This window comes from Anabrus simplex, chromosome 8 (genome assembly GCF_040414725.1).
Source record: "Anabrus simplex isolate iqAnaSimp1 chromosome 8, ASM4041472v1, whole genome shotgun sequence".
Lineage (NCBI taxonomy): Eukaryota > Metazoa > Arthropoda > Insecta > Orthoptera > Tettigoniidae > Anabrus > Anabrus simplex.
Window position 1 is genome coordinate 247256976 of NC_090272.1, and position 26701 is coordinate 247283676.

The 26701-nt window shown below is 40.9% G+C and overlaps 1 protein-coding gene across 3 annotated transcripts in view; it reads left to right on the forward strand.

Moving 5' to 3' along the window:
- Positions 1-943: 943 nt before the first annotated feature.
- The window catches only part of LOC136879065 (UV-stimulated scaffold protein A), a 334211-nt gene continuing 308453 nt past the window's right edge, over positions 944-26701 (forward strand). For all 3 annotated transcript variants that reach the window (XM_067152813.2, XM_067152815.2, XM_067152814.2), the window contains exons 1-3: positions 944-1362; positions 1491-1601; positions 15473-15692. In XM_067152813.2, coding sequence (XP_067008914.2) covers positions 1241-1362; positions 1491-1601; positions 15473-15692 — 453 coding nt within the window. In that variant the 5' untranslated portion in view covers positions 944-1240. The remainder of the gene's footprint in view (positions 1363-1490; positions 1602-15472; positions 15693-26701) is intronic.

Here is a 26701-nt window from a genome sequence, read left to right on the forward strand (position 1 = left end):
CCTGCTATGCTGAACAGGGGCCTTGGAAGGGATGGACAAGGAAGGGTGAAGGAAGCTCCCGGCATTTGCCTGGAGGAGAAATGGGAAACCACGGAAAACCACTTCCAGGATGGCTGAGGTGGGAATCGAACCCACCTCTACTGACCTCCCGAGGCTGAGTGGACCCCGTTCCAGCCCTCGTACCACTTTTCAAATTTCGTAGCAGAGTCGGGAATCGAACCCGGGCCTCCGGCGTTAGCAGCTAATCACACTAACCACTACACCACAGAGGCGGACAATGGAATCTATGACAGCATATTATTCTGTTTTGTACCTTCACATTAACAGTACAGTGTCCCCAGATATTATATTACTTAGTATGTAATACTTCAAACCTTACACTTACCATTTTCTGCAATGGTGTTTGAAGAGCTCTTGTTAGACGTCTCTGTGCTTGAATCCCTTCTTTTAATCATCTCTGAAATTAGCGGTTGTTTATAAGCTGGATAATCAGGGAAAGGGCTGGGTACAGATCCTGTTTTTAATTTTCGCGTTTTGCTGGTCACTTTGAAATCGTCATTTACAAAATGTAGACTGCAAACCACGGAATAATCAGGAATCCATTTACTTCCCTTGCTGTTTCCTTCCCTGGATATAATACTTAACCACTTTCGACGCAATTGTGTACTTGAAGGTATATCATGGAATGAAATATCACGGCATTCTGGTTTCCCGTTCTTTGATTTGCAGAAAGGCACGCAGCAGTAGACCATTTTCACTGAAAACAAGTACAGCCTATCCTATTTCCCGCTATTTCATTCCGACAGGTCTGGAGCCGGTTAGTGCTGCCACCTACTGTGGGTATTTGTAAACGGAGTGTTTCATTTAGTGCCATGTTAAAATGTTGTAATGAGCAGGCAGTATAAGCAGCCATCGGATGCAGATCGAGCAGGCAGTGTTGTAATCTGATTTAGTAGCTAATGAGGTTAGAACGCGTTGAAAATTTTCGTCGAATACAGGAATGATTTCGTCTGGAAGATCTGGATTAAGAACTCAGATGCATAGGGGTTACTTGTAACAAAGTTACAAATAAGTAATGGATTTCAGAGCATAGCCTCGGGTATGGTTTTAAACATATAACCTACATTATGGTATATGGAGAAACCTGCTCTAAATGGAATTGTTTTGTAGCACGATAAATAATATCGGGTACTTGTTCATTTTATGTTATTGTATATATTATAAAATTAAATTGTAAACTATGTCAGTCACTTTAGATAGCTCGTTGTGCAAAGAATTGGCTGATAGCATTGAGATCCTAACTCATACGGGTCTGAAATCACTAGATTCCATGGTGATGAAGAAAGTAAAGAGGATCTGCAAGTTAGTATTTGTATATTTTTTTGAAAACAGATATTTTACTTTTACTTATTTAACATTAATTTTTAACTATAGGTCTGTAGCTAATGTTCTTCCAGAATCTTTAACTATTGTTTTTTTGTAATGTTTAGGTTATCTGATGGCTATGTAGAGCAAGCTCATCATTTAGTTATGTTCCAACTTGGAAGGCAGCATTCTGAGATACGGTTTAGTGCATTTCAAATTATCGATGAACTGTTCAGGTAAGTGTATGATATATCTGAATGCATCAACTCACACACAACATATATATAGATATGACGTTCTTAGGACTTCCAAAAGCTGGACTGAAAACTTTGTAAGTCAACCAAGTCCTTCTCCGATCGCCTATTTGCAATTATATCTTCACCTTGTCTACATTAACAGTTGTTGCTCTTATAATTACTGTTTAACACTATTCTTTGAATATACCCTTAATTTTTATGGCATTGGGCTGATAACTGTTGAACTTTGAACCTTGTAAAACTTAAGTTTCCATGGATATATTTCCTTGGCCACCCATAGCATTACCAAATGACAAATTACTGGTCTTCATCCATGGGAATACTTACTCTTTTAATGTCTTGCTAAAGCATATGGTTGCCTATACCAAACTATATGCATGTAGTTACAGAAATAAAGGGAACAATTTATTTTTTTTATCATTATGATTGTATTTGGTTTTTTTTGGCAGAACTAATACTTAGGGGTCCGCAAGGATTAGTAACACAAGCCACCACTAAGTGGCGCACGCGAGTTGACTGTCGAACTAGTAGCGCTGAGAGGGAGCGCCAAGAGGAACTACAGTGCTGTCAACTGTTGGTTGTTGGTTTCATGTGGCTATACTTTTATTTCTTGCCGTGCAGACAGTATGCTCCGCGGCGATAGAAAAAAGCCTCTCGAAGGGAGTAAAGATTGGCTTGGATGTGCAAACTAAATTACTTTTTTTCTTGCCGTGTGGACAGTTTGCGCCACGGCGACAGGAAAGAGCCTGTCGAAGGGAGTGTGGCCCCGAAGGGGCCACTGTTTTCATGACAGAGATTGGCCTGGATGTGCAAAAATACTTAAAAGCTAATAAATGACTTTTATTTCTCGCCGTAAGTCTCGAGATATTCGGAGGAATTGAGAAAGTGTAAGGTTACTGTCTGACACCATAACACTTGTAAACTTTGCTGGCCAGTTCATAATTTTTTTCTTCTGCAAAGGTTGGTAACAAAATCTCGGCCTCATCCTAGGTGTCAGTGACGTCATCTTCTTCCATACGTCAACCAGTCACAGTTATAGTACCGCATAAGCAATGGACTATGGCGTCTAAAACAGTAGGCTATTTTTTGTTATGAAAGTAAATGTACTTCTAGGGGCGGGCGGGTTGGTCCCTGCCAAGCGTATTGGACACATCTCTTTTCCACAATCATTTTTAGGTGAGAATAACAGCATTTAAAGTAAAATTTCATGTAATAATCCTTGTGTACCCCCAAGTATATTTCTACCATTTTTAATTTCAGTTTCAATTTGATTCAGATATTGCATTGGGTATGTACTTTGAATTCTTTTAATTCGTCTTTCTCGAGTCATTTCTTACTAAGCTTTTCTTCATACCTTCGAATTGAGTCTCTATGAACTGTGTATTAATGACCAATTTCATCTTTAATATCTAGATCTTGTTCGTTTGCAGCTTTTGACCTCTGTCGGTATCTTTTAAGGTTATTGATGAGTTTTTTTTAACTTGTCTATCAGAGACCTGCTTTGGTGCAACTCTAGGACTAACAGGCCACATAAGAGAGGTAGGGTAATGTTGGAGCATCATTGTTTTTTACTGATAATTCTTAGATGCTCCACCTGCAGTGCAGATGTTGGCTTCTTACTTGCAATAACGGTTGCCAAGTGCACACTTTCAGAGAATCATGGTTATGGTACTGTTTTTCTTTATTGGTCTGTGTATGTCTCTGCTAGTGATTTAAAAAAAAAAAGTTGGTCTAACATGTCAGGGGCGTTTTGTGTCGGCCATTGGCCCACATTGTTTAGGATTTTAGGATTCTTTTCTCATGTAGTGGTTGTAACGAAATCTACCTCTTGCGACGTATATGAATATGAGGTTAGAATTAGTTCCAGTTAGTGCAGTGTGTGTGTTTCTAGGAGTGGCGCCATGCTTCATGGGTGTTCAGCATAGGGTTGTGTTCTGGGTGTAGGATGGTGGGATATTAGACACCTCTCCTCTACAAGTATTATCTGCGCACTTTTTAGTGATAGATTTACACCCTAGTGCTGAAACGGTCGACTTTGGTTATCTTCGAGATTCGTATTGGCAACCTTTGAAACACAAACTAAGAATCGCTTATCATCGCTGTGCGCCATCTGGCGTACACTTTAAGTACTCGTACTGTTGTTGTTTACACAGCAAAGCCAAACTATAGAATTCATGCTAGGAACACGTTTCGCAACGGGAAATGTTATATAGTATTAAATATTGTGTGTGTGACACAGTTGTTTGCTTAAAATAATAAAGGTTTATAAAATTCACATCGATCGATCATATTATCGATTCAATTCAGATTTCATTTCCATTCAGTTGGCAGTATTAACGGAACTCTTCTTACTTCTCCAACGAGTACAAAAATCTATCACTAAAAAGTGCGCGGATAATATTTTAAGGTAACATTAATATATTCCGATAGATGATGGGGTGTCACTCTAACAGTGTGTTACAAGAAGACCCCATTAGCCCTACGCTTTTTAACGTAGCTACAACAGACATCACAAGAATAACAGATAATTTGCCAACAGTGCTGTATGTCTACGCAGATGACATGGTAATAGGATCGAGAAACAGAGAAGACCTTCAGATCGCAGTAGATAGACTACAGGACTGGGCCGAAACAAACGACTTCCAGGTTAACAAGAACAAGACGCTCTGTATGGTTTTCAGAAAAGGAGGAAGAATAGCAGCAACAGATAGAATTTCATTTGCAGTGGTAGACTTGACTACAGTAAATAAGTTTCGTTACCTCGGCATCACTCTACAAACGTCAGGATCTTCGTTCAAAATACATGTGAGGGAAAGAGCAGCAGCAGCAATAAGAGGAATTTACGATATACAAGACCCAACCAAATTATCAATAGGCTCGGCAGTGAAACTTATTCATGCAAAGATACTACCCATTCTGACATATGGCATAGATTTAATCTGGGACAAATTATCAACATCTGACCTAACTACCCTTGAAAAAGTGAAAACTACCTCTCTAAAAAGAATATTAGGTATTTCTAAGACATCTCCATCTAGACTAGCTTATGAGTTAGTTCAGGAGCCTTTCCTTATTGAGGACCTTAGATATCTTTCAGTACCATCGACACCTCAAGCCATTGCTCACCTAAATCTGAGGTTAAGCAAAAGAGAAGAAATTTGGCCGGAGCTCTACGTGACGGATGCTATGACAAGCAGAGACTGGATGGGCCCAAATAAGAACATGTGCAGTGCTATCAACAGGCTGGCTGTACACGGATTTCATCATAAGCTATGTTAAAAGAGATATATCATGAACCAAGCGACGAATGCGTGTGCAAATTATGTGGGAAAATATGTGAACGATACCACTTCAGTAAGGGTAGCAAAAGAGAAAAGATCTTACATGGATATAACAGAGTAGAACAATTTATATATGGCCATTGGCTGCAATAAAACTTTTATTAATATATTCCGTGTGTTATATGCCTAAACCTTTGTTTTAGAGTGCCCTCCTTGTCTTCCAGGCTCTGGTTCCAATCTAAACCCCTGTTAGATCTTGACTACCTGTCTGAATTCATCCTTCTTATTGATCTTGTTTTCTGGGATGCTGATCAGTCACAAAATTCTGTCTTAGTCTGTCAGTCGTTAGTTGTATAGGAAGGTTTGCTCGTAGAACAGCAAACTTTTGTTTTTTATTGACAGTGTAATTGGTTCCAACCTCTTGTATAATTCCTCATTAGATCTCAATCGTACCTGCCTCTTCGTCCATCTGTTGCCTAAAATCTTTTCGAATATCCTGTATTCTCATTTTGCTAGCTGGCTGACTTGTCCCTCTCTACACATTGTAAAAGTGTTTGAAGCTTATAATACTTCTGATTTAACAACCATGATCTAGTTTTAAGCATTTTCTTGTCCAGCTCCATGGCTAAATGGTTAGCATGCTGGCTTTTGGTCAAATGGGCCTAGGTTTGATTACCGGCAGGGTCGGGAATTTTAACCATAATTGGTTCATTTCGCTGGCACGGGGGCTGGGTGTATGTGTCTTCATCATCATTTCATCATCATCATCACCACCACCAACACCACCACCACCACCACCACCACCATGACACGCAGTTCGCCTACGGGTGTCAATTCAAGAGACCTGCATATGGTAAGCCGAACTTGTCCTTGGACACTCTCGGCACTAAAAGTCATACGCCATTCTATTTCAGTGTCATCTTATTATACAGCATGGGTGAGAAGTTCCCGTACCCCTGTAACTGTTTAGTATCAAATGTTATTTATTTGGTAAGTTCAGACCTTTTTGACCGATATTCATAAATGAGTTATCAGATAGAGACTGGAATGAGTACGTTTTATCATGCATTGCTTTGTTAACTAAATTCCCAAGCTCAGTGAGCCATGCCAAGGTTATGTTTTCAGATGAAAGTTCTGTTTATCGCAGCTCGCATGCTAGAAATATTGTCGTATGTAGTGTTCGCTACTGAATGCATGATTCGAAGCAGTGTATCGATCCATTCAAGTGTCCGAGTGAATCGATTCACAGGAACGGCGAGCTCACGGCACACAATTCAGCTTACTCCCAGCGGACAGTGCTGAGTGGTGCACTCACTGGACATTGACGGGGAGCCGAGCTTCCACTGCAGCAAGACGGTGAATCATGGCACATCTAAAGAATCGTGAACGAGCACGGCTCAGTGAGACACAAGATACACACGGCTCTTTATCGGCAAACTGGACACTAACGAAGAGCTGAGCTTCCGCTGCAGCGAGACATACAGTGAGCTATAGTACACTGAAAGAATCGTATGCTATAATGGACTCTCGAGCTCAGCTCATTTGAAAATAATACCCATTTGTATTCACTGTCCTCTTCTTACAGAGAGGTTTAAATAATAGATGGATTTATTTGCAGTGTTAAAAAGGTAGTCAAAACATAATTCTGAAGTAGCTAGTAAGTTGGTAGGCTATTAGGTTATACTATTTATTAGTTTAATGAATCTTGGTTTTATAACTTAGTTGACATTTGACAATTAAACTCGACTCTAGCCTGCCCTAGGACTATGAGCCATGCTCACGACCACTCAAAAGTACCTGTTTTATATTGGGAAGAACGGCTCGGTAATCTCTCAGTTCATATGTCACATCGTTGCACAAGACTTCAATCATATGTGGACAGATGCTATGAATTAACCAACAGGATGTTGAATCAGAAAACCAGCGGGCTACTGTACATCTCGGGTAACCTATACAAAAATATGACGATTTAAAAAAGTCCTCAGCTGATAGAAAAAATACATTTTTCAAAAATGACTGAGCGAGTTGTCGTGCGGTTAGTATTGCGTGACTATGCGCTTGCATTCGGGGGATAGTGGGTTCGATTCCCACCTTCGGCAGCCGTTAAGATGGTTTTCCGTAGTTTCCCCATTTTCACACCAGGAAATGCTGGGACTGTACCTTAATCCAGGCCATGGCTGCTACCTTCCTAATCCTAACTTTTCCCACCTTGCGTCGCCGGAATCCTTTGATGTATTAGAGAGACTAGCATTTTTTTCTAAGAAAGGAGTTAATAGTATGGAGACCTGGTGGCAGCTGCGAACACTGAATGCTGTTGCTGCTGTCTTACCAGCACATACTACACAAATGCAGTAGGAGCCATGACTAATGTGCCGTGAATCGGATCACTGTATCAGTTCAGTAATGTGAACGGAATCAAATGAATCGATTCAGTAAAATGGATCGAATGTCCCATCACTAGTCGTGTGGGCCAAAGAGAATCCTCATTACAGAGTTGAGTTGGAAAGGAACCCGCCTCAAGTAATGATATGGGCGGTGATGACATCACAATATCTGCTTGGACCGTACCTTTTTGAAGGGACTGAATGGTGCAAATTATATACTCGTGTTACAGATATGGTTAATACCTCTGCTCGAGGAAAGGTGCCTTACAGAACGTGTATCGTTGCAGCAAGACAGAGCACCTGCTCAATACTCTCTTGCAGTGTGCGAGTTCCTAAACAAACATGTCTTAGGATGGTGGATAGGTCACTAGCAACACCAGCTCCCTTGAAATGGCCGTTAAGAAGTCCTGACCTCAATACACCTGACAACTCGTTATGGGGAGTCGTTAAGGCGCATGCATCTGCATGTTGTTGTGCTTCAAACGAAGAACTGTGCAATGCTGTTGAGGATGTATTTTGCATTATAACACTGGACATGATCAGAAATATGTTGAGAAGGACGTGGAGGCATATAGAACTGTGTTTACAGCATGATGAGGAACATATATTGGAAACTTAATATGTAAGTAACATAACCTAAATAACATTTGATACTAAACAGTTACAGGGGTACAGGGACATCTCGCCCACCCTGTGGATCCTCTTTGTTAGTAGATATGGCCACTCTAAGTGGTGGTTTTCTATTTTAGTTCATTTTGTTGGATTTCCTCACCCAGATACTTGAACTTCTTGACCCGCACAGTCCTCCTATAGTTAGAGGTCATCCATTCTGCTTCATCAGTGATGTTCGTCTTGTACCTTGTTTTCTCAAAGTAGACCTGTAGTGTTACTCTCTTAGCAGTTCCTGCAACAAGGCCAGAATTTGCCGGCACAGCTATGACTGCATACTTCCGGCACCTCCTGGGTAGGAGGGGGTTTTGGATGGGGAGAAATTAAAAGATACTGAGGAATTTTCCCCTTTTACTATCTCTTCACTTTCTTTCACCTACGGCCTGTACTTGACCGGTATTCACTTAACCCAATTTATACGTAGTTATTCCACTTACATATTTGCATGAAAATGAAAACCTACAACCTGTATTCCAGTCATTGACCGGGTCAAGGATGTAATGAATTAATCATATATAGGCTGTTAGTATGAAGGGGTCACCACTCCCAAAGTGATTTATTAATGACTGATAGATGCTAGAAATTAGAATGGAGAGTGTTGCTGGAATGAAATATGACAGGAAAACCGGAGTACCCAGAGAAGAACCTATCCTGCCTCTGCTTTGTCCAGCACAAATTTCACATGGAGTGACCGGGATTTGAACAACGGTATCCAGTGGTGAGAGGCTGACGCGCTGCCGTATTTGCATATTATACTAATTTTACTTGCCTGTTATAAATTCCTGGCAACAGGCCTTCTTGAACCATCAATCTTCAAGTCCGTAGTCCATCAGCTTATCCACTCATCTAACAAGTTACTTGATCATTTCAGATGTAAACGATGTGTATATAGATGCAGATAGTACATTACCAGTAACAGAGATGGCATCACAAAATAATTAATATTTACCCCAAAAGATAACTGTGTCGTCTCTCAATTGTTGCCAACTTAACTTCTAAGAGGAACAAAAATATATCAAACTCATATCACGAGTTTAATTACTAGCGGTGCTGATTATTGTTTTAAGAGGGAGTACAACTAGACGAAAACAATCCAGTCGTGTGTTCAGCTTAGTCATAGTAGTGATAATTGTTTTAAGAGGAAGTACAGGGTGCGGCAGAAATACCTGACGAATTTCAAACATAAATAACTCGGCAACGCAAGAAGCTATTAAAATATTTATTGCACAGTTGGAAAGAGTAGTGTTTGCCGTTTTCGTCACATGCACATACACACTAGGTTTTGAAAATAATGTCATCCAAATGCCGACTGTCCTGTTCGATGCACCTCTGAAGCCTTTCCGTGAAGTTCCGCATGACTCGCTTGAGCATGTCTTGTGGTATTGCCTCGATTTCTTCACGAATGGCAGCTTTCAGGTTATGTAGTGTTCGCGGTTTACGTCGGAAGACGCGATCCTTCAAATATCCCCAGAGAAAGAAATCGCACGGGGTGAGGTCAGGAGAACGGGCTGGCTATGGAATGTCACCCCGTAAGGAGTCGGCATTTGTGAAATAAGTCTCAATCACAAAACCTCGGTGTTCACCACTCCACGCCATGCTAGCGACTGGCTGGCTGATTGATTAGCCCGGACAAGACGATACACGTGCTGTCCAAGGCCAAGGCCAAAACCGCGTGCACCATGAGAATAGCACCTGTTTGAAAGCCGTGGGCAATACAACCTTTAGTTCGCTCCAATCTACTGTATGTGACATAAATGGCAAACTCTGCTCTTTTGAACTGCACAACAAAATTGTGAATGGCTTGTTGCGTTGCTGAGTTATTTACGTCTGAAATTCGTAGTATTTCTGCTGCACCCTGTATAACTAGACTGAAACAATCCAGTCGTGTGTTCAGCTCTGTGATGGTGGTGATTATTGTTTTAAGAGGAAGTATAACTAGACGAAAATAATCCAGTCGTGTGTTCAGCTCTGTGATAGTGGTGATAATTGTTTTAATAGGAAGTACAACTAGACGAAAACAATCCAGTCGTGGGTCCAGCTCTGTGATGGTGATTATTGTTTTAAGAGGAAGTACATCTAGAAAAACAATTCGATATTCTGCCCAGTCCAGGCCCATTGTACCGATTATTGTTTTAAGAGGAAGTACAACTAGCCCAAACTTGAAACTCCTGTTCGGTGCTGCATCCATACTCATAATTATTTTAAGAGGTTGTACATCTACGCAAACACAAGAAGTCCATCTTCTGTCCTCTCCTGTGCCAACTTATGGTGAGTACCCATAAATTCATATCCTGTCTCGGTGATTGCAATATACTCTGTGTGTATAGTGTTGCTTTCCCATTCGTGATGTGATCACCGAAAGTGTACTTACAAGAACAGTCACTTAATTAGCAATGCTGCTGCACTTAACCTGTCACTATCAGTGGTTTTCGGTGGATCACAACCTAACCTGTCACTATCAGTGGTTTTCGGTGGATCACAACCTAACCTGTCACTGTCAGTGTTTTTGGTGGGTCACAACCTAGCTTGTCACTATCAGTGGTTTTTGGTGGATCACAACCTAACCTGTCACTGTCAGTGGTTTTTCGTGGATCACAACCTAACTTGCCACTATCGTGGTTTTCGGTGGATCACGACCTAACAAGTCACTATCAGTGGTTTTTGGCGGATCAGAACCTAACCTGTCACTATCAGTGGTTTTTATTAGTTTTAAAACGCATTTGAGTATTATCTAAATCACAACAAGTTACGTTGCAAACTGTTTCTTTTATTGCTCCATTTCACGTAGATTATTCTCGCTGTCTTTCAAACTCCGCTCCAAATACTGCTTGTTGTTTTCAAGAGTCTTAATTCGATCGGAGCTAATTGCAGATTTTTTTCTGCAAATTCTGACAGATCTCTGCAATGTCCGTCAACAAAAACATTCGCCCAACACTTTCATACGTCTTAGTTTCGGGTGGTAAAGCAGCGATTTCTTTAGCAGTTAACAGAGGAACAGTTTGGTTTTAGAAAGGGAAGGTCCACGACTCTGGCAGTAGAAAACCTGTTGAAACAAATAAAACAGACGATAGAAAGACCAAAAGGAAAACTATATGTGGTTTTTGTTGATTACTCAAAAGCCTTCGATATGGTCAATAGAAAGGTATTAATAGATAAACTGGAGGAACTAATTGGAAGAACGAGCACAACGACCCTGATATCGAATATACTGGCAGAAAACTACATACAGATAGATGATGGAATAGGCATATCTGACTGGCTGTCGCAGACGAACGGTGTCCTCCAAGGCGATCCACTCAGCCCTATCCTGTTTAATGTTCTCACGAACGATGTCACCAAAGGAATGGCAGGAACAAGCACATACGTATACGCTGATGACATGGCCATCGCAGCGACAGATATAAACTGCAAGTATCGCTAAACACACTGTGAATGGGCAGAGAGAAACGACATCCAGATAAATGAAGAGAAGATGGATTTGGTAGTATTTAGGAAAGGAGGAAGACTCACTGAAGCAGAGAACATCAAATGCAATGGCAAACTACTCAAGAGGGCTAACAATTTTAAATACCTAGGTATCACAATTCAAACAACGGGAAAGAGTTTCAGTTTACATATAAGATCTAGAGCAGTGGCGGCCACTAGGGCTATGAATGAAATCAGAAACATCACACAACTATCGATCAGCACAGCTATGGACTTGTTTAGGTTAAAGATACTACCTGTTCTGACGTATGGCCTAGAATTAGTGGGAGAATACCTCACGTACAAACAGCTGGAAGAATTGGAGCGAGTAAAGGCTAGATACCTGAAGAGAATTTTAGGAGTCCCACAGAATGCAAGATCGAGGCTAGTGTATGAGCTTACCAGGGAGACCTTCTTAATAGAGGATCTGAGATGCGAGCTCATACTTCAAGCTAGTACGAGCTTCAAACAGCTTATACAAGATCTGCATGAGAAGAAAAACAACATACCAGAGGACTTCTATGCAACATCTGCTATGCAAGACAGGACCTGGATGGAAGCTAATCATGATATGCGACACGTGACAACGAGATTGGCGATCCATGGTTTCCACCACAGGGTGTGCTGCAACAAATTATTTCACGAACCAAATGACGAATGTGTGTGTGTGAGTTGTGCTTGGAATTCTGTGATAGATACCATATTATAAAATGCAAGAATAGACAGAAATCCATCGTAGCTTATAGCAAAGAAAAGTAATGTTTATGTAATGTAATGGTATTCTGCATGGCATGAGCGCGTTTTTCAGTAATAATAATCAGTGGTTTTTGGTGGATCGCAACCTAACCTGTCACTGTCAGTGGTTTTCCGTGGATCACAACCTAACCTGTCACTATCAGTGGTTTTTGGTGGATCACAACCTAACCTGTCACTATCAGTGGTTTTCAGAGGATCACAACCTAACCTGTCACTATCAGTGGTTTTTGGTGAATCACAACCTAACCTGTCACTATCAGTCGTTTTCGGTGGATCGCAACCTAACCTGTCACTCAGTGGTTTTTGGTGGATCGCAACCTAACCTGTCACTGTCAGTGGTTTTTGGTGGATCACAACCTAACATGTCACTGTCAGTGGTTTTCAGTGGATCAGAACCTATCCTGTCACTATCAGTGGTTTTCGGTGGATTGCAGCCTAACCTGTCACTGTCAGTGGTTTTCGGTGGATCAGAACCTAACCTGTCACTATCAGTGGTTTTCGGTGGATCACGACCTAACGTATCACTATCAGTGGTTTTCAGTGGATCAGAACCTATCATGTCATTATCAGTGGTTTTCTGTGGATCGCAGCCTAACTTGTCACTGCCAGTGGTTTTCGGTGGATCAGAACCTAACCTGTCACTATCAGTGCTTTTCGATGGATCGCAACCTAACCTGTCACTGTCAGTGGTTTTTGGTGGATCACAAACTAACCTGTCACTACCAGTGGTTTTTGGTGGATCACAACCTAACCTGTCACTATCAGTGGTTTTCGATGCATCACAACCTAACTTGCCACTATCAGTGGTGTTTGGTGGATTGCAACCTAACCTGTCACTGTCAGTGGTTTTTGGTGAATCACAGCCTAACCTGTCACTATCAGTGGTTCTCGGTGGATCGCAACCTAACCTGTCACTATCAGTGGTTCTTGGTGAATCACAACCTGACCTGTCACTATCAGTGGTTTTCGGTGGGTCACAACCTAACCTGTCACTGTCAGTGGTGTTTGGTGGATCACAACCTAACCTGTCACTATCAGTGGTTTCAATAGATCACAACGTAACCTATCACTATCAGTAGTTTTCGATGCATTACAATTGTTTTCGTAAGGAATGCTTAGAGGCCTGTTGGCCACTTCGCAGCCCTATACTGAGGGTTTACACCCCCAGATCCGCTTTGCTTGTCCCCAGACCAATGGTTTTGTCTCTATCCCGACCTAACTAAACCAGGCCAATGCTTTTCGTACTTGTTGGACGTACCTCATACTTGTCAAGTTTTCGTCACGTCACATCAGCCGCATCATATGGGATGGTTAATGTCTCTCTTATGAACCAGCTAGTGAAGTTTTAACCCAATTTAGTGCCTGTAGACTTTGTTATGTCATTTCAAACAGCCAAATATACTAGACCATTAATTTATACATTTAGTTGCCGCTACACGTCCCTTCAAATTATCCGCCATGATTGCAAAGCTCAACTTCCTAACACGTCATACATGACGCCGTATAGATGCACAAACAGCAGCAGCGGAGCCCGTGCTCACTCGTGCCGGTGGATCCTTCACTTATACCCAGTTCCTTCTTTATTGCTGAATGGATGTTCGTGGCAGTAATGGCAAAGGTCATCCACAAAGGCCAAACTATGAACATACACCCCTTTGAGGTTGAGACTTAATCTGAACTCATCTTCATTCTCGTTTTTATGGCCCAGCATCTTCCTCCATTCATCAGTGACCTTTCCCAAGACACATTTGAAAAGAAGTGGAGAGAGTCCATCACTTTGTCTGACACCAGCTTTGATCTCAAATTTTTCCGAGATCTCATCCATTAATACCAAAGTGCTGGTAAGTGTGTGTTTGAGGTTTCTGGATGTGACATCTATTCCAAATTCTTCAAGAACAATCTGTAACGACTCAGATCATAAACAATGTCTGTATTTTCCCGGCTTGTAATCCTTGGGTCAGGATCATACAATGGTCCCGATGTTTCACCAAAAACTGCATTTGGCATCTTCAAAGGTTTCAAATGACTTAGATGGCTACAAAGCTTTCGGTGGAATGGAGTGGTGTCACAATTCCACCTCAATATATAGTGCAGGCTGTGGTCGCTGATTGGCTGTTCTTTGTCCAATGATTGATGCAGTGTGGAGCCATCTGCCTTGGCGGAGACAGACAACTGATCACCTGTTGCTGGGAGTGTATGTTGTGCTCCTTCAGTCGGGTGGCGATGCTTCATTTCGTACTCCTGCTGTAGAGAGAGGATTCTTCAGCAGTTGTTAACAGTTTCTTCGTAGGCCTATATATGGTTTGACTCCATATTCTATCAGTTATCTTCCCAATGTACGGTAGAAGGGCTTTAACTGCTGACCGCTCCTCTACTTTCTCCCTGCTTGTTGGATGTCTGCGGTGGGATGCTCACTGTCACCATGTAGGGCTACGTTAAGGGGGCTGAGCTCCTCATTAAAGTGTTGAGGTTGACAAATTCTTCTTGCATAGTTCTTTTTCCTCTGCAGATAGCGGTTTTGTGGGTCGGCTCGTGCTGTATTGTGTGTCCCAGGTCTTCGTTACCAGAACATCGCTCAAGGCGACGGATTGGTTACCACTTGGGGTAGGCCCTACTGCTTCCTTCTGAATTTTCCTCCAAGCTTTACAATTGAAAACTTGAAGTTTGGAATCGGTGGTGTTTCACATTGGCCAAGTTACTGCCAAGGTTCTAAGCCTTGGAGAGAGCCTGATGTTCGATGAGGGATGGCATTTCTTCCTTACCCCATGCTTCGGCTTTCCCGTTGGAAGTTGGGTGGCTGATTGCAATGGTTTCCCACTGGGTGATGGGAGCACCACCTCCCTACACCAACCTTATTTATTTATTTATTTATTTATTCATTCATTCATTCATTCATTCTAAATTAAGGGAAATTGTTGAGAGGGGAGAGGTATGTTGCAGCTTTTATGAGAAGGAACATGTCTGTTGAGACCACATTTTTGATGAATTACCAAACATGAAAATATAAAGGAAGAGAGAAATGAGAAATTTGTGTTATTCAATTGTCATAAAAGCAGTGCTAGTTTCAATGCTGTAGGTGAGTCTCATAGATGGGAAATGATCCTACTGTGTTATCTTGAGGGTTTGAGCTTGCTTTTCTCAATGAATTGAAGCTGAGGATTGTAGACAGTGATAAATGAACATCATAATTCAGTTAACTGTGACCAGGATTAGTATTCGACAACCTGTGAAATTGTCTGTCTGGTTCTAAATTCTAGAGATACTAGAATATCAAAACATTTTCTTCCCTTTCCAGGAGGTCGCATTGTTTCCGTGAGCTGTTGGTGTCAAACATGCAGCATTTAATGGAGCTAGCTGTTGAAACATCTCCTGATCATCCTCTTCCACCACCAAGAACTGCAGCTCTGAATCTGAAGCGGATGGCTTTACGATGTATTCGGGAATGGAACAGTGAATTTGGTGATGGCTACAAGAAATTGAAGCTTGGCTATAACTACCTGAAACATTGTAAGAAGGTGAGTAGAACAGGCTCACAAGTTGTGTAAAGTATACAGTGTGAAGCCTGTATGAGTCATGTAGTGCTATGATATCAGACACTTATCTTATCAAAAGTATGGGGACGCCCTCTAAAGATATACTGTCTAGTAGTCAGCTGTAATTAGAGGGGACACTCTACCCGGTTTCGGAATGGCAACCCACAGTTGTTGGCATCTGAAGCAAAGTCGCCATTCTAGTTCATCTGAGTGGTATTGGCCACTTCCAGAAACTGAGACACGGTGATCATCTCTAAACTGGCAGCACGGAGTTCATTACAATGTTGTTAACGTGCTTTGTAATATTATGAGAGGACCAAGTTCCTGTGGTCAGTGGTCACCTGATCCCATCTGATTGCCAGGCCGGCTCCATGGCTAAATGGTTAGCGTGCTGGCCTTTGATCACAGGGGTCCTGGGTTCCATTCCTGGCAGGGTGCGGAATTTTAACCATAATTGGTTAATTGCCCAGACTGGGTGTATGTAATATATAAGTAATAATAATAATAACGTAAATGTTTCCACCTTTTCAATACAATATATTCACAAAATTACAAAATTATACGGTACTAGTTTCGACCCATCTAGGGGTCATCATCAGCCGTATTGGAGCAAAGATCATTTGTGGCGAAATCCTAAGACAATATTATTTTAAAGAATAACAAGTGAAATGAGATGTTATGGTAATAGTTAATAATACAAGGAATATACATACTAAGAGGTTTTTAACAAAGAATAAAGTATAAATGGGGTGTTGTATATTCCTTGTATTATTAACTATTACCATAACATCTCATTTCACTTGTTATTCTTTAAAATAATATTGTCTTAGGATTTCGCCACAAATGATCTTTGCTCCAATACGGCTGATGATGACCCCTAGATGGGTCGAAACTAGTACCGTATAATTTTGTAATTTTGTGAATATATTGTATTGAAAAGGTGGAAACATTTACGTTATTATTATTATTATTATTATTACTTATATATTATTCTCAGTTCAATACGGACCAAAAACATTAAATTCATAACCATCAATGGGTGTATGTGTCGTCTTCATCATTTCATCCTAATCACGATGCTTAGATCGCCTACGGGCATCAAATAAGATCTGCACCTGGTGAGGTGAAGGCCTCGGGACACATCCCGGCACTGAAAGCTGTACGCCATTTCATTTCATCTGATTGCCACATGGATTCATGTGTCTCCAGTCAATGGATCACTTGCAGTGGTGATGCTGAGTTTTCAATCCCAATTTTTATACAGTGGGATTGTGGAATTCACAGATGCTGCTATTTTCCTCATTGCTCGATGATCCTTTTCAGTCAACCTGGCCATGGTTTTGTTTCCATTTTACACCCTCATCACTAACAGGGAGATGTGGCAAGCAATAACCATTCAGTGTTCAAAGTCACCCATTCTGTCATAGACACATCTAGTAGTAAACTGGGGCAAATCTTCATTTATAGGAAGGGGAGTTAGGGATTGGAATAACTTACCAAGGGAGACGTTCAATAAATTTCCAATTTCTTTGAAATCATTTAGGAAAAGGCTAGAAAAACAACAGATAGGGAATCTGCCACCAGGGCGACTGCCCTAAATGCAGAGCAGTATTGATTGATTGATTGATTGATTGATTGATTGATTGATTGATTGACTGTAGAAGGGTATCTGGTGGATATATTTTTGACCAGATAGTGTATTTAAGGATATCATGTGACATAAGTCACTAATTTACCTTCTCCCATTCTGTCATAGAGACATCTAATAGTAAAGTGTAGAATTGTGTCCAGATACTTTTGACCAGATAGTGTATTTAAGGATATCATGTGACAAAAGACTTGCATCATGGGATAAGTTGCTTTGCTAACAGTGCAGTAAAAATCTATTATAGTGAGAATTCATAACAGCAAAAGAAAGTAATTGCTATAGCAGATTGTTGTTATATCCAGCTTCACACATAATAAATCTCATGATGGTTCAGTTTTGCCGTACAAATCGTGTGCTTCCAAAAGTAGAATTCACTTGGTCCACCTTCAAATACGACATTAGGAGAAACCCTTTATGTTATGAATATATAATGTAAAAGCATTTTTATTATTACATCATTACTTGTTTCGACTGGTATACAAGTTAGAATAATGTATTTTTATTTTTACAGATATGCTATAGTGTAATATTCTGTTCAGCAGACTGGAAAGCTTTTGTGTTTACATTTAAACTGTGTTGATGCTGAAAAGCATATGGTCAGTTTTATTCTTAAACATTGTGATATTGTTGCTTCAGAGGTTTGTGTGGCAAACATTTAAATTTTCTTACTCAAACAGTATACTACATAACGTAAATTAATTGTGCATATATCAGGGAAACATATCTGAAGCTGCAGTAGAGTAATGTTAACCTTTTGGTGTATGTTTACATGGAATAGCCTTTCTGAAAATTAACCAGACGTGAGCATGTATAAAATATCCTCTGAAATCAGTGATATCGTATCTGGATAGTGTCAGATTCCTATTTAATTTCAGTACCTAACATTAATGATGATTGATTATTCAATTCAGCCTTTATTTTTAATGAGTTAACAACTGCTATTGGCCACGTGATTATGAAAATCTGTTTCCCCTTTTGGTTTGAATATGAATGTTTTTTTATACCAGTCGATGCATAATCTTCAGCTTTCTGTGCTAGTGCACAATACAGAAAGTGATCGATTTTATTCAGTATAAACACTGAGCCTCCCCGGAATGAGTAAATATTCATAACAGAAAAAATAATGCCCACTAAATCACTCGTAGTAGAAAGGATTGTTGTTGTTACAGTGAGGCTGCCACTGCAGCAGACATGTACTGTATGTTAGAGAATAACTATTTGTACGTCCTCATTATGAATATGGCCTTGGAAAATTGCCTACACATCACATTTTTTACAGACTCATATCTTTTAGTTAGCGAATCATATAAAAATATGTTAAAACCTATCCAGTCTAAAATAGGTTATGTTTTTCAACATAGATCTTTTACACAAATATATATTATTTCCGTTCTTTTAAAGTACCATTTGAAACATACTTTTTCTTTTGTGGTTTGGATGAATGTTACCCTCCGCGGTGTTTTATTGTTCTTATTATGCATCTGCACAGAGGGTAGGCACATCTGGCTATAACTGACTAATGGAAAGAAAAAATGGCTGCTTGCAATTGTATTGTGAAAATATGGTTGCTAGCTGTTGTATTGTGAGACAAGAAACGTTTAGTTCTGATTGTGTGAGTGGTACTAGTTATTCTGCTATAGTGTTAAATGGATCGCAATCGTCGTTCATGTAAAAATTCTCCAATTAATTTCTGTTATGTTTGGGGGGATTCAACTTTGAAATCACAACATCGATCAATTACAGACAATATAAAAAAAAAGCATATTACTTGTATTTTGTTTGTAAAGTAGATGAGCAAGATAATAATTGGGCACCACACGTGTTGTGTAACATGTTATGTGAAGTTAATAGAGTGGTTGCGGGGGAAAAATTACAATGTATTTTGCTGTTCCAATGATTTGGCGACAGCCTACCAGTCATCTGGAAAATTGTTACTTCTGTGTTACCAAAACAGGGGGATTTTCAAGGAAAACTAAAGGTAACATTTTGCACCCTACTCTGCTATCAGTCACAAGACCCGTGCCACATTGTCCAGAGCTCCTCCCCACAGTGGAACACAATATTCAGACTACCCTTCAACTTCTGCTGATACTATCTACATTTTCCAACATCATAAAACACTTCATATATCGGCAGGCACAACTTAATGATCTAGTTAGTGATTTAGGTCTTTCCAAGCAACATACTGAACTATTAGGTTCTAGATTACAAGAATGGAACTTATTAGCAAGAGATACCAAGATTTCAGTGTTCACAAAACGAAATGATAACTTGACTACTTATTTTGCAATGGAAAATTCTGTTTGTGCATACAAAACTGTGATCGGGCTATGGATAAATTAGATATTGAATACAATCCACAAGAATGGTGACTGTTCATCGATTCATCAAAACTAAGCTTAAAAGCAGTTTTATTACACAATGCAAATACAAAACCTTCCATTCCAATGGCTCATTCAGTCGCTATGAAAGAAACTTATGAAAATAGTTCACTAATTTTGAATGCAGTAAATTATAATGAACATTGCTGGACAATTTGTGGCGATTTGAAAGTAATAGCTGTGTTGTTTGGGTTACAAGGAGGGTTTACTAAGTTTTGTTGTTTTTTACGTTTGTGGAACAGTCAAGCAACAGCACAGCATTATGTGGTGAAGGATTGGCCTATCAGAAAAGGTTATATTCCTTGTGAACATAATATTAAATATCCTCCACTAGTGCAACATGAAAAAGTACTTCTTCTACCTCTGCTTATAAAACTAGGGCTAATTAAATATTTTGTAACAGCTCTAGATAAGAGTGGAGAAGCCTTTCAATACTTAGAGACTCTGTTCCCTAATATCAGTGATGCTAAATTAAAAGAAGGCATATTTGTCGGTCCACAAATTCGAAACCTTTTGAAGGACAACATTTTTGAGGAAAAACTTAACCCTAAGGAATTACAAGCATGGAAATTATTTGCGACTGTTGTCAGAGGATTTTTAGGGAATCGCAAGGAAAAACAATTATCGCCAGTTAGTAAAGATGTTCCTAAAAAACTACAAAGAAATGGGCTGCCGTATGTCACTGAAGATCCACTTCCTACATTCACATTTGGATTTCTTTTCTGAGAACTTGGGGGCTGTAAGTGATGAGCAGGGAGAGCAATTTCACCAAGACGTTGCTACAATGGAACAAAGGTATCAAAGAAGATCGGATCATCCAATGAGGGGCGATTATTGCTGATGTTTTACAAAGGGAAAATTCCAGATCACATAAGTGAAAAAAATAAGGTATTTTTCTCTATTTTATTGCATGAAGAGTGCTTTTTATAAGTCGTAATAGCTGGTCAGTTATTAATATACCAGTTCTATCATATCTAAGCTACCCTTAAAAATTTCCATACAAAAATGAGAACAAAGTAATTTTTAATAGATCAAAAATCCTGATTTATTCATTGTATCAAGTAAATTCTGTAACACAAAAACGTGACATGTTACTAACTTTTCACTGTCATTTTCATGTTCAGCGTATGCAAATTAGTTAAGATCATCCTATTTTATTAATGTTATAGGAAAAAAGTTCAAATTTGTTCTGGTGTTACCTTGACTTGAGGGTGACAAGTGTAAAGTTGTTGATGGTGACTGGGATCAATTATTCTACATCACTATGGGCATCAGGATAGCCCCTTCATGGGAGAACGCCAGAAGGATACTCTCCAGCACCTAGTGTAGTGGAAATTAATTGGTGATATCTTTTTCCTGTGGCACCATGAACCTAATCTATTTGACGCGTTCAACAGTGTCCATTTTGCTTTGGACATGTCGCCCAATTTACTGAGGGAGTTGGCTGCACATAGCTGTGAGTTTCCATTATCGGCAGCCCTGGAGGTTTCCTTTTTTCACGTCAGGCAAATGCTGGGGAGGTAACTTCACTTCCTTGTCCATCCTAGCCCTGTCCTCTCCCTGTCTGTGTTGTGTTCTGTATCATCTGATGGCCAGGCAGGCATCAATTTTTGTTAATGAGACAGTCTCTCATAGTGCATTGGCACTGCCGCTGGCTCCAAATAGCCTACGCAGTGACCTCCACGGTATGCACTAGCCATGTGTCTTGGTGGTTGTGCTATTTACAAACTGATGAGCCCGACTTAGCACACTGGGGCGAACCGCTGGCAACCAGGAATGAGTTAGCTGGAAAATTTATAATATCCAATAACGGACCATTTATATTGGTATTATAAGTGGTATGTTCTGAGCTGTCAGTGGTGAGGTGGCGTGGAATGACAGTAGATGAATAAGTTTGAGTGGTGTCTTTAGAAGTAGGAAAGATCACAATATAAGATAAAGTTGGAATTCAAGAGGACGACTTGGGGCAAATATTCTTTTATAGGGAGGGGAGTTAGGTATTCGAGTAACTTACCAAGGGAGATGTTCACTAAATTTCCAGGTTGTTTGCCATATTTAAGAAAAGGCTAGGAAAACAATAGATAGGGAATCTGCCACCTGGGCGACTGCCCTAAATGCAGATCAGTAGTGATTGATTGATTGATGATCCACCAACCACTGTAAAATAAAGGTTTCTTATAACTTCCAGTCATAGTCATTATCCAGCTTCAGTTTCCTGGGTGCAGTGTACAAGCACTCACCACTTCTTCCTGTCAAGTATAGTTTCTGTTCTTCTATGTCCTCCCATTTGACATTCCTCTTGCTGACCTCCAATTTCACAGTGTCTATCCATCAATTCTTTGGCCTCCCAACTGGCCTCTCCCCTTTCACTTCTCTATCGAAGTAATTCCTTGCTGTTCTCGTTCTGTCCAACCTCATGAAAATGAAAATCCACAGCCTGTTTCCAGTCATTTGACCGTGCCAGGAATGGAAATGAATGAAGCCCCCATCTAGCGGCGAGGATAGGAATTGTGCCAGCTGCCGAAGCCTATCGTACTCCTCTGGGACAGTGATTAATGAATGACTGATGAAATGAAATTATATTGGAGGGTGTTGCTGGATTGAAAGATAACAGGGGAAAACTGGAGTACCCGGAGAAAAACCTGTTCTGCCTCCGCTTTGTCCAGCACAAATCTCACATGGAGTGACCGGGATTTGAACCACGGTATGTAGCAGTGAGAGGCCGCCGTGCTGCCGCTTGAGCCACGGAGGCTATGTCCATCCCCATAACTTGTCCAAACAATTGTAGCCTGCATCTTCCTAAAAGCTTGGTAACAGGTATTTTTATGCCAGCTTCCTTCCTGTTTGCTTCATTTCTTGGTCTTTTGGTTCATTGTTCTGATGAAACTGAATTTTACTATTAGCCTTGTTATGAACGGTACATATTTCAAGCCCATAGGTAGGTATGAACAGGTTCAGTTTTGCTTCTGGGATATTTTATCATCCCAGAATATATTTCTCTCGCTTGAAAATAAAATTGAGAAGCTTTCTGAGTCCTATTGAGTATTTCTTGGTTTATTGTGCTATCTTTTGATATGATACTTCCAATGTGTTTGAAGTTAAAAATAGATTGCAACAGAGTTCTCTGCAGAAAAGTGAATCTGTTCCTTTCCTGTTGATAGTCATTTCAACAGCTTTTGTTTTACTGATGTTTAGTCCATATTCTTTAAACTTGCCATTTCAAAGATTTAGTTTCTCCTGTACTTCTGCTTCATTTTCTCTGCAGATCAGGACATCATCTGTAAATGTTGAGTTTTAGGCTCTTTGTAATATTCTTTAATAGATTTTATGATCCGATCCATGACACTGATGAACAGGAGTGGTGACAAGGCACCTCCGTGCTGGAATCCTCTTTTGGTTTCAAACCAATCTGATCTCTCATCCCTTCCTTGGACACAGCTAAAGCATTTTTGGTACAGCACCTTTACTTTATCCATCAGGAAGTTTTTTCCTTGTTTTTTTACAATTTGCTTTATGTCATACCGACACAGATAGGTCTTATGGTGACAATGGGATAGGAAACGGCTAGAAGTGTGAAGTATGTGAAAATGGGAAACAACGGAAAACCATCTTGAGGGTTGCTGACATTGGGGTTCAAACCCACTATTTCCCCAATTCAAGCTCACAGCTGTGCTCCGCTAACCACACAGCCAACTTGCTCCGTAATCAGGAAGTTTGGCACACCTGTGCATTCCTAGGCTCATTGTTGTAGGCCTTCTGAATGTCCATAAAAACAATCTTACCATATTGCCAGTGCTTTTCTATTAGCATTCTGGTGGCAAACATCAGGTCTGTAGTGCTTTGACTTCTTGAACCCATTTTTGAAACACTACTCTTATGTCGGAAATCACTGGGACAAATCAAGCTGTTCTCTCTAGGATTTTTTTCCCCAGCTTTTTTTTTTTTGCTACTTGCTTTACGTCCACCGACACAGATATGTCTTATGGCGACGATGGGGTAGGAAAGGCCTAGGAAGTGGAAGGAAGCGGCCGTGGCCTTAATTAAGGTACAGCCCCGGCATTTGCCTTGTGTGAAAATGGGAAACCACGGAAAACCAGTTTTTCCATCTCTCGAATCAAGTAATTCTTATGAGGGTCCCATATACTGAAACCATGCTATAGTTGGTGTCTACCAGGGACTTACATGCCGTCTTCTTTACACCCTTACTCATCATCATCATTTCCCTTTATCCAGCTGTAGCCGGGTAGGGGCAAATATGGTTCCTCTCCACTTTCTTCGGTCTTTCCACCACTCCTCCTCCAACACTGTGTCCCACCCTTACTACAACCCTTACATACCCTCACAACCATCTGCAGAGTTCTGTATCCTTTATTTACATTCCCATTTATGTGATTATCCCAATGAAGATCTTTCCTTATATTAAAACCTAGGTACTTACAGCGATCCCCATAAGGAACTTTCACACCCATCAACACAAATTAAAACTTGGAAGACTTTTGCTATTTGTGAAACTCACAACCTGACTTTAACACTATTTATCATCGTACAATTGCCTGCTGTCCATCTCGTAACATTGTCGAGGTCTTTCTGCAGTTGCTCACCATCTTGTAACTTCACAGAATAACATTATCAACAAAACAAAAAGCCTTATCTCTGATTCCACTTCTTTACTCATATCATTTATATATAGAAGAATACATAAAGGTTCAATAATACTGCCTTGAGGAATTCCCCTCTTAATTATTACAGGGTCAGGTAAAGCTTCACCTACTCTTAATTCTTTGAGATTTATTTTCTAGAAATATAGTCACCCATTCAGTCAATCTTTTGTCTAGTCCAATTGGAAACCTCTTAGTGACTGTACTGGAGGCATATCAATTGGTGGATGAATTATCAGTAACCTGCAGTTTGCTGAGGACACTGCTCTCCTTGCCAGTAGTGAAGATGAACTTGCAGAATTATTAGTAAGTTTAGAACATGGACTAGATCAACCTGAGCAAGTTCAAACTATTGTTAATTGATAGAGCAGCACAGATCCAGCTGACAGGTCGATTGTGGGAACTGGAGGTGGTGAATGATTTATATACCGCCCCCTGCAGGTGGGGGACGCACATGTAGAATACACCCGTGGTATCCTCTGCCTGTCGTAAGAGGTGACTAAAAGGGGCGACCTAGGCGCGGACATGGCTTGAGGTTTGGTATATTGTATTGGACCTCCTGTGGATGGGAGGAGCTGAATACATTCACAGGTAATCCCTACCTGTCGTAGAAGGCGACTCAAAGGGTCATGTGGCCATGGTCCCCTCTTTTTTTTTTTAGGGTTACTTGTAGACCATTTCAAATTTTTTATGTGCGTGCTGCTCGGAGATGGGCCTCTTACATGTGCGGTTATGCCAAAAAGCTCGCATTTAACCCCCCCCCCCCAGGAATCTTGCGGGTGGGAACGCCATGTGTCCAGGCAGTAGTATCCGCCTGACAACACAGGTCCCCGCACAGCCGAATGCCAGAAGGATATATTATTATTAATTATTTATTCTTTTTTCTTGCTATATTTAGTGCTCTGTACACACTATGGATTACATGCTATTGCGGGTGACTGGAGGAAGGGAGTCGTAGTGCTCATTGCCTCAGTCATACCGTATTAGGCATCGTCCAACATCAGACCCCGGGCAGTACCGGCTATGACCAGGTGGGTATTGCCTTGGCTGCTTGGTTCGGCTACAGAGACCCCTGATCGGAGTGGGTGGTATTCGGGGAAGATGATTTTGGGCATGGCTTCAAAACAGTCGCCCATCCCAAGGTGGTCCCCCACCGAAGTCTTTAACTTTTGCTTCCCTGAGAGGTTCAACAACCTGGGAACATGCGCAGTGTGAGGGAATAGGATCCAGCTTCCCTAGGTTTCTGGTTGCTACCAGAACCGATGGGTACGATTTTAAGCTGGTAAAGTCAATTCTTTTTAGTAGACACATTGAAGGCATCTACGGCGAACTTAAGGATCTCAAGAAAATGTGCAACGGTAGTTTGCTTTTGAAGACTTGTACAGCACTGCAAGCTGATCAGTTGCTTAAGTGCGACCACTTTGGCGAATTCCCCATCAAAGTGGAGGAACACAAATCCTTGAATCAAATTCGTGGAGTCATCTTTTACTGCGACCTTATTTTTAACACCGACGAGGAGTTGATGGACGACATGAAGAACCGTAGCGTGACACGTCCTGCGCATTACGCACAAGGTCGACGGTGAAGAGGTTGCCACTGGTGCCTTCATTGTCTCTTTCAAGTTGTCAGTGTTACCAGAGAAAGTCAAGGTAACAACTTATCATTGCGATGTGAGGCCGTACATCCTGCCTCCTATGCGATGCTATCACTTCCAGCGATTCGGACATATGGTATCTCGTTCAAATCCGTCTGTATGTGGTACATGTGGTTGAGTAGCTCACGGTACAGAGGAGTGCACAACTCCGTACAAGTGCACTAACTGCTCTGGTTTTCATTCTCCTCGGGATTGGAACTGTCCGACATACCTGAGTGAGAAGAAGATCCAGGAGATCAAGACCCTGGATGGTCTTTCCTACCAGGAAGCGCACTGTAAGTATAATTCCACGAATACACCTGCCCGTACACTCGACTATAGCATGATAACTCAGAGTCTCCCAGGTTCGTCTTTCACGACATCGTTACCCGTGACGATTGCTGCGCCCTCTGGTGCAGCAGGTCCAGGACCTGCTGGCCGGGTGTTCGGATGACGGCACCAGAATCATGTTTATGTGGCTCCCAAGCCACATGGGTGTAGAGGGAAATGAATTAGCAGTGAAGGCTGCCAAGGAGGCAGTTACAATGCCCCCGTTGTCTTACAAGGTACCAGCAAGTGATATTTGCTCTCAGCTGAGATATCTGGTTATGTCCCATTGGGAGATGGAGTGGCAGGCCATTCCACTTCCAAATAAGCTGAGAGCGATAAAA